Here is an 8,863-nt window from a genome sequence, read left to right on the forward strand (position 1 = left end):
CGGCCACTGCACTCCAGTCTGGGTGACAGAGTGAGACTCCAACTCAAAAAAAAAAAACAAACAAAACAAAAAAATAAAATGCGGCCAAGACCGTATATCGGGCCTTTAAAAAATGTTTTCACGTCCGTCGGTTAGTAAGATAAACGGATTTGCTGAGTCGTATTCATTTGAGGAAGGCACAGAAATCTTTGCATTTTAAAGTTTTCAGTTCATGTAATGCGATGAAACCTATGAATAGTATGCTTCCTTCAAAGAAACGCTAAAAAGCAACACACAACTCTTCCAGGGAATACACCTGGTAAAAACCTGGAGAGCATAAAAGTATCCAAACTTATTAGAAATTACAAAAACATATTTTATTGAATCCATATGCTACCGTCTACCTTTTCACAGAGCTTTTATTAATGATCCAAATTCAGTCTTCAACAACACAAAGCAACAGTTGTCTTTTAAAGGATGTAGTTAAAGACCTTTACTCTTTATCTTACAGGTGCACTGAAACAACACTACAGCAGCTAGCATATTAAACTGTTCTCATGCCTAGTTAGGTGTAATGGACTTTATTTTTCTGAAGTGGTCTTTAGTGGTATTGTGGTTATAGAAGAAAGTTAGTAAATAACTACTAAAATTTGAATTATAAGGTTAAGTTAGCAGAAATTAGATTAACTGGAAGGGACCTAGGCATAAATCATTAGGTGAATTTTTTTAAAAAAGAAACTGCTGTATTTTTTTAAAAAATCGAACAACAATTTAATGTTGTATTTTCTGCTGCTGTGCCCTTTTTAAAGGATTGGTTCATTGACTTTGCCATCTCCTTTGATAACACATCTTTGGAAAGCCCAGATGAACGCAGATTTTCATTTGTTTTAATTAGCAAAGTTTTGAGTAAGCATGTTTAAATAGGGAAACGTTTTCCACGTATGGCGGGGAAGAAATGATTTGGTAAATATACATTGTGTTTAGTTTCTGCTTTCAATAAAGAAGTTTTCCTCTACCTTTCAAATTGAGAGCAACTTTTGCACTTCACCTTTACCATGCTGCAGACAGGAAGTCCTGTCTCAATAAAGAACATATTGTTTGGCTGTAGCGTGGCACATTGGCTCCTTGTGGTTTTTTATAACCCTTTTAAAATTTCACCTCATAATATGTATTTTATCACTTTCAGAAATTCAAATTTTTATCTCTACCATTTGGGTGCATTTTATTATTTGTATCACCAGAGTAAACTTGCTTATTGGTTTTGTTTAAAAAATAAAGCGCTTCCTTTCCTGTCGTTACTCCTTCAGTGTACAATTCTTTTTTGCTATACTGACATTTCTGTAAACACAGAACACATGTACATAGGGTGCAAGAAATTACATTTAAAAATCTCAGTTTGATAATGTCCTGTTCTTCTGACTCTTTGAATTACATTACCAAAGTGGATGCTATGGATTTGTCCATATTAAGAAACAGAGATTCAAGAGGTTTCTTTGCAGATTCACTCTCCATCTTTAATCACACACACAAAAAACCAAAACACTCTTTCTTTCTTCCCTTATAAACAGGCGCATGTTTCCAGCAATGAGAGTGAAGATCTCTGGATTAGATCCTCACCAACAGTATTACATTGCCATGGATATTGTGCCAGTGGATAACAAAAGATACAGGTACAGTGATGAGATATGAGACCATAAGAAAACCCTAGGATTTTGCAGGCTAGTGCCTGTGTGACCTGTAGAATTTCCAGATCCATATCCATGGGTTCCAGCAGCCCAGATGGTACCTTTTCTTGCAGCAAATGTGGAAGCTTTATTTTTGTTTTGTTTTTCGTAGATACAGAACTGCTTTTAAGTATTGTGAGGACTTGTAAAAGGGGCTAGTTGGGTGTTGCCGAAATAAATGTGTCTTCCCTATTGTCTTACGTTTCAATTCAGATTTTGAGAGGAGATGTTATGTAAAGTTTCAAATGTAAATTATAGTGAATGAAATGTATTTTCTTTCAGCTCCGTTTGATTGTCATGTAAATTCCATTTATCTTATGTTCAAAACCATAGATGTTTGTAGGCTTTTTTGTTTTATTTGACAAAATTATTTAAGGTTTTTACAAGTAAAAAAAAATCTTGTTATTTGTTATGTTATTAAGACATCTCTAAGTTGGTAATACATTTATATATTTTATTTTTTGCTAGTAGTTAACACAATAATTTTGAGAAAACCTTTATGATATTTGGATTTTGAAAGAGAATTTATTTATTTAGACCTCCCATAAACTTTGGAGAGACATAGTCTTCAGTTTCAAACCAACTTTTGCTCTTTTTTTCTGTAAGAAAATAAATTAGCAATATTAAATGACAATTTTTAAATTTTTCTGAAGAGTTAAAAATGCTAACATTTAAAAAAAGAAATTTTGAGTGTTTAGAAGATCAGAAGATGCCGTTTTAAATTTTGATCATCTTTATTTCTTTCTTATTTTTAGGAACAGCATTTTGTAGTAAGTTTTTAAATGAAATAAGATTTAGCTTTTATCACTTTAAAAAAGTTAGGAAGTTGCTTTTTTGAAGCAATCTTATGGTGTCAACAGTACACGGATTTTAATTAGTAGATGGGAGTATTTAATACTACAAAAATGGGTCACGAAAAGGACAATCTTATTATTTGTTTTGTGTGTAAGTTGTGTTACTTATTTTAATTAAATAGGTCATTAGGGAGTTTTGCTAAAATTATTTACTGTATGACAGAGCTGGAAGGCATTGAAGTTCACTCTTTAAAAATATTTGGCTTAAAATCCGTATTCTAAATTGGGTTTTGTTCTAAGAAGGATGATATAGTTCTTAATGAGCTTAGAAATTATTTCTTTCTCTTGTAAGTTTGTCTCTCGTTTCTTTCTCCAGACCTCTTTCCTATGTTTTGGGCAGTTTTTTTTATTTAACTGATTCTAATTTACTCTCACAGAAAGCAAGGAAATTTCACAAATTTTATGAAAATGCCAGATTTTAAAAGATCAAATTGTAAAATATATTTGCTTTCACTTATATTGCTTCCCAAGAAGAAAGATGTTTTTAGCATTTGTGTTTAGAATGTTTTGCAAAGACTGTGTGACATGTAGCATTTATTCTCTCAGTGGGTGTGGAGTTTTGAGCTATTCAATATGCATACTTTTTCAAGGTTTTGTTAGAACATATTCCTCCATTTATTTTGGTAGTAACCTAATTCATTTCCACAGGCAGTTTATTTCATGCGTTTCTAAGATTTCCATTTTATTTTCTAACTTTTTCACTAGTTAGGAAAAAAAAATTCTTTTGACTTTTTCTCTGATGCCTGAGTGGTATTTGGTCCAGTTAAAAATGATTGTCATTTATTAGAATGTAAAATTAATACTCACAAAAACCCAGTTAGCAATGTATTTATTGAAAATTACACCGTATCTATTAAAGGAAGGTTGTAAAAAAAAATTATTCTTAATTTTATGACTGTATTTTTTTCCCCAAGAAAAGGAATGAAAGATTAGGAAACATATGGAGCTCAAAATGAAATCAACTATGGTCAACTATGTGACCATAGTTGAAACAAAAGGCCTCACCAGAAATGTTATAGAAATATTTCATGGTCTTTTAAAAAGAATTGTGTACCCAACACAAGCAGAATTTTCTGAAACTATTTGCAAATTATTTCTTTAAATGTTATGGTATATTTTAACACACATATGAAAGGAAAATGTCTAGGTATATGATTTTATTTTATGTTCTTCATTGATACAGTAGTTTCTAGTTTTTTAGTTTATTTTAAATGAACACTAATAAGTGGTGATCTGAACATAGGATTAAGTCTTAAGATCATATTTCTTACTTGAAATATTGTTATCTAAATGTATTCTAACAGAATCAATATATTTCATCTGTAAACAGACCATAGAATATTTTGTCTCTTAATTAGAAAAGTAATGCTAATGAATATGCTGCCATTTTCAAAGTTTGGTTTATTTTTTGATTGGCAATATTTGAAAACTATTTGAAAGAATTTTCTTACAAGGATCCAGAAGGAAATATAAGAGGTGATAAAGGTCTAACTTTTATGATAATGCAACATTTAAAAATTAAACTGATTATCACTTTGTTCTCGGTGTATAGTGCCATAGCATTAGAGAAAAATAATTGCAAATGATAAGACTTTTTTCCTATTGAAATAAAAGTTCTAGAACTTGACAGTTTCCTCTTGCTGCATATTGTCTATCCCAATCAGCTTGTACATAGCCTAAAATAAGAAGTGATCTTGAAGGAAGTGGAACACTTGAATGTATGTCTCAAGTGTTTGTGCGATTTATTTACAAGTGAGCTTGCCAATACCTTCTTCATGTCAATTGAATATGCAGGTGAGAAATGAAAATATCAGAATGCAAGTGGAAGGTCTACTGTGAATAAGTGTGATTCATAAGAATTAAGACACTTGCGTTTATGGTGGTGAAAGTGTGCATATTGCTCACTAAGAACTCAATCCATCACTTACTCTGAGTTGTCAGTAGACCACCACTGCCTCAGAAAGTTTTCGAAAAGTAGTTGAAGTCTTATTTGGGGTGTAAAGAAGAAATCGACTTATTTTAGACCTAGAAAAAAAAAGGGGGGTACAGATAGGTTTCTGATTTTACTGAGTTGGAAATTCCAAAAAACAAAGAGAAAACAGACTGAGAGTTCCGTCATTGCCTTCTAGGTACGTGTACCACAGCTCGAAATGGATGGTGGCGGGCAATGCTGACTCCCCCGTGCCACCTCGGGTGTACATTCATCCAGACTCACCTGCCTCGGGGGAGACTTGGATGAGACAAGTGATCAGCTTCGACAAGCTGAAGCTCACCAACAATGAACTGGATGACCAAGGCCATGTGAGTAGATGGCCTCTGTCATGCATCTCTTTGGGCTGGCATGGCCACGTCTGTACCCTGTCTGAATGGCGGGAATGAACACTTCTGAGAGAATCATATCAGTGTTCTGGTTGATCAGCATATGCGTCATCTGTGCAAAATTGAGTTTTGATTTGTATAGACTGTGCCTGTGGCCATAATCTTCTACGAGGCGTTTAATGGGTTAAAACTAGATACTGCATTTGTATTGAAAAGAACGTACCCTAGCCAGAGACTGTTTCCCACCCCCCCCAAACATTTGTGTGAAGTCCCATGAGGTGCTAATATTGTACTTCGAATATGAATACTTCGGAGCTGGGTTAGCAGGGATAATGATTTGTTGTACCTTGCCGACATCCAGCTCTTTTCCCAGCCGAGTCTCTTTGCCTCTCAGTAATTGCCCAGGCTCTTGCTGTCTGTATGTTCCATCTGCAAGCTCCCAGCTGTTCTGTAATGACATCTGATGTGTCAAAATATGCTACAACGATAATTCCCTTTCTTCCTAAAACAGCTGAAACATGATACATAAGTCAAAGTTCAGCCCTTCCAATAATGTGGTCATTTTTAACACCTTATTAATTTTTATGCAGTATTGTTCCTAGGCAAGATTTCTACATTATTATTTTAATAAATAACTGACTGGATGCATGCTGACTTCTGTAGAAAGCTAGCATTTTTATTAGGTTTCTGTTATTTGAGAGGGTTTTGAGACTGAAATGCCTTTTGAAGAGTATACCGTACATCGTAGAAATACCAACTTGTTTATTTTTCAAAGAGGTGGCATAAAACTAGCATATTTATGAGAAAGCATTTTGAAACAAAATGCTAACTGTCATAAACTAGTAATATAGTGATGATGGGATATGGTTTGCCAATTGCTAGACAGTATCTTAAGAAATTGACCTTAATGAAAACATTAGAGTACACATTTCACTGTGGTACAGAAGCAGTATGTAGATTTTAAAGATGCATCTGGTGAAACCTCACATTGACGGTGCTTTTGTTTATTGACTGTTATGTTTTCTGATTTAAAACAGAATCAGGGCAGTAACAAGTAACGTAGTAGATTTTTTTGTCTGAATTCAACTTCATATCCTATGTTTCAGTCCATTACTTTGTTTCCCTTCTTTTTATTCCTTAGTTTCGCAATTTAACACAGTCAAGTCATAACAATTATTTTTCACTTGACTTCAGTGAAAGTACACTGGTTTCTTTTGTATTATTGTGGGAGCACATCCATGAAGGTGTCTTTTTTTTTGGAATAGAAAATTTTAGAATAAGGGCCTTTGGTGCTATTTGTTATCAAAACTTTAACTACCCTACTCTTTTCTGAGTTCTACAGTTTAAGAATATATCTTTTAAAGAGACAATTGGGTCTAAAAACGATATCTCACCATATTTAAGTTATAAAATTCTAAATAATTTAAATCAGTACTCATTTTACAGTTAAAAATTCATTCAGCTCAAATTGCTGGCTTTGTGTCTAATATCATATATTAGATATAGATGTAACAAGCTATAAGATTTTAACTTTGCGATTCCAACGTACTTTACTTAAAACAGCATTCTCTATAAAATTGTGTGTGTGTGTGTGTGTATGGAGAGAGAGAGAGAGAGAGAGAGAGAGAGAGAGAGAGAGAGAGAGAGAGACAGAGAGACAGAGACCTATTTTAAGGAACTGGCTTATGAGATTGTGGGGGCTGGCGAGTCTGAAATCTGCAGGTCATCCTGGAGATCCAAGGAAGTAGTAATGTTGCAGCTTCAGTCGGAAGGTAGTCGCTATCAGAATTCTCTCTTCCCTTGGAGATCTCAGCCTGTTTTCGCGTAAGGCCTTCAACTGATTGGATGAGGCCCATTCACATTATGAAGGGTAATTTGCTTTTCTCAAAGTCTGCTGATTTAAATGTTAATCTTATCTAAAAACACCTTCCCAGCAACATCTAGACTGGTGTTTGACTAAATATCTGGGTACTGCAGCATAGCCTATCACACAGCATTTGTTTAAAACACAAAATAATAGATTGCACATTGAAATTCAATTGCTTAAACCTAAATAATTATAATATTTTATTATTAGGAACATAAAAAACATACCAAAAAAGAGCCAAATATAGAGAAGAGTGTTGTCTACTGGTGACATGTTTCTTTTAAGGTTGTATTTGTTTAATAAATGGAGGTAATTAATATATATGGGGAACAGGGATAGATGTATTTGTGAATGGTGAAAATATACACACATATCAGTTGAGACTAGAAGAGAATACAGGAACCAAAGTGCTCTTTTTTGTTATCCACTTTAAAAAAAACATATTTCTGAAGACTGTATGTGGTAAAACACACAAAGCCATGGTCTCTGCTCTCAGCAAGTTTCTAGCCTGGATGGGGAGAGAAGAAAACACGTACACAAGTTATTATACGGTCAGCTCAGAGAACCCCAGATGCCACTTATTCCAGCCAGGGAAGATGGCGATAGCTTTGTGAAGAATGTGTCTGTGGCACTTATTCACTCAATTCAATGAACTTAAATGAGGCAAGATTGGAGATCAGGAATTTGTTTCCCATTCTGTTGTTGATTGTGACCTGGGGTATAAGAAGACAGCAGGACGAGTATGGTAGGACTTTCTGATCCAGCAGTCCCTTTGCTGGTGCGGAGACTTCTCAGGGACTCCCCCTCTGCCCTTCTAGAGTTGGGGTTCTTCCCCCATAACCCTGTCCCCCAGTTCTAAAGGAAGTGACACTAATCCCTAAGTAATAAAGCTGTAGACTCAGATGAAAGGCGATTTTCTACTTTGTTTTCTAAGTTGTTTTCTAGCTTTTTTCTCCTTCCAGTTCCCAGTTTTACTTTGCTAAGGACATGCAAATGTGCAACAGAGTGACTTGAGGACTTTATGAATTTAACGCACAGGAATCAAATGCTTGCAGTGCCGTGCCTGGACCTACTACATGAGACAGGAAACGGTGTGTGCCATTGTGGTTTTCCGCAAAATAGCTTCTTAGCCATCCGAGGGTCAGGGATTGTTTAGAGAGGGCTGTCGGTGAGAGTCCAGGGGGGACCTGCCCCACCATACCACACTGAATCTTTGAATGATGTTAAGACTTTTTAATCCCTACCTTATCCCTAGGAAATGTGTAGCCAGCTGTATGCTTTTATATAAACCAAGACTGGCCCTTGGGCTACCCACGTGCAGAGGGTGAGTCCTCTTGGGTAGGGGATCCCTTCCCACCACGTGCCTGTTTCTATTTTCACCTGGAATTTGTCAGCTGAAGGAAAACATTTAGGTATTTTTCTTGAAAACTTAGAAGACGTTTAACAGGCAACAGTTCACCTTATACCTCAGGAGGACCCATACCCACAGTCCTGGGGTGCTTTGGAAGGGAACACAGCTAGACAGTCACAGCCAGGGGTTTGTGAGAGGGCCTGGACTTGTGGCTGCAGAGGACTTGACGTTACAGATGTCCTCACTGCCTTCCCATTGGTTCTTGAGAATCAGGTGGGGAAGTCAGATGTATAGTATAGGGGAAGTTGTGAAGGTCTTCCTGGTGGAAGGACTTTGCCGTGGCTCAGAGGTATGACTTATGTGGTTTGTGGGCAACTCATTTCCACTCTCTAACGCTTGGTTTTCTCAGGAGTATGTTGGATTCTGAGAACTTTGAATCAAGTGAGTTGATGAACTTTCAAGTGCGTATGTGTAAGGAGTGCTTTGTATACAGCATCACGAATAAAACCAAAAGAAAGCCATCTTGCCATGGAGCTTGTGCTTCGTTGTTACAGCCTTGACTCCTACCACTTAAAGTGAATCAGAGCTGGGCTCAGTGGCTCAGCCTGTCATCCCGCACCTTTGGGAGGCTGAGGTGAGTGGATGGCCTGAGCCCGCGGGTTCGAGACCCGCCTGGGCAGCGAGACCTCATCTCTACAAGAAATCAAAAAATCAGCCGGGCGTGGTAGCGCGCACCTGTAATTCCGGCTACTCGGAAGGCTGAGGCGGA

General features: G+C 36.3%; 1 protein-coding gene across 1 annotated transcript in view; it reads left to right on the top strand.

Moving 5' to 3' along the window:
* Nucleotides 1-1,550: 1,550 nt before the first annotated feature.
* TBX18 (T-box 18) overlaps nt 1,551-8,863 on the top strand; it is a 27,525-nt gene continuing 20,212 nt past the window's right edge. The window contains exons 1-2 of the mRNA XM_008054204.1: nt 1,551-1,649; nt 4,687-4,858. Coding sequence (XP_008052395.1) covers nt 1,552-1,649; nt 4,687-4,858 — 270 coding nt within the window. The 5' untranslated portion in view covers nt 1,551. The remainder of the gene's footprint in view (nt 1,650-4,686; nt 4,859-8,863) is intronic.

The sequence above is a fragment of the Carlito syrichta genome, unplaced genomic scaffold (genome assembly GCF_000164805.1).
Source record: "Carlito syrichta isolate Samal-C Ts95f unplaced genomic scaffold, Tarsius_syrichta-2.0.1 Scaffold289234, whole genome shotgun sequence".
Classification (NCBI taxonomy): Eukaryota; Metazoa; Chordata; class Mammalia; order Primates; family Tarsiidae; genus Carlito; species Carlito syrichta.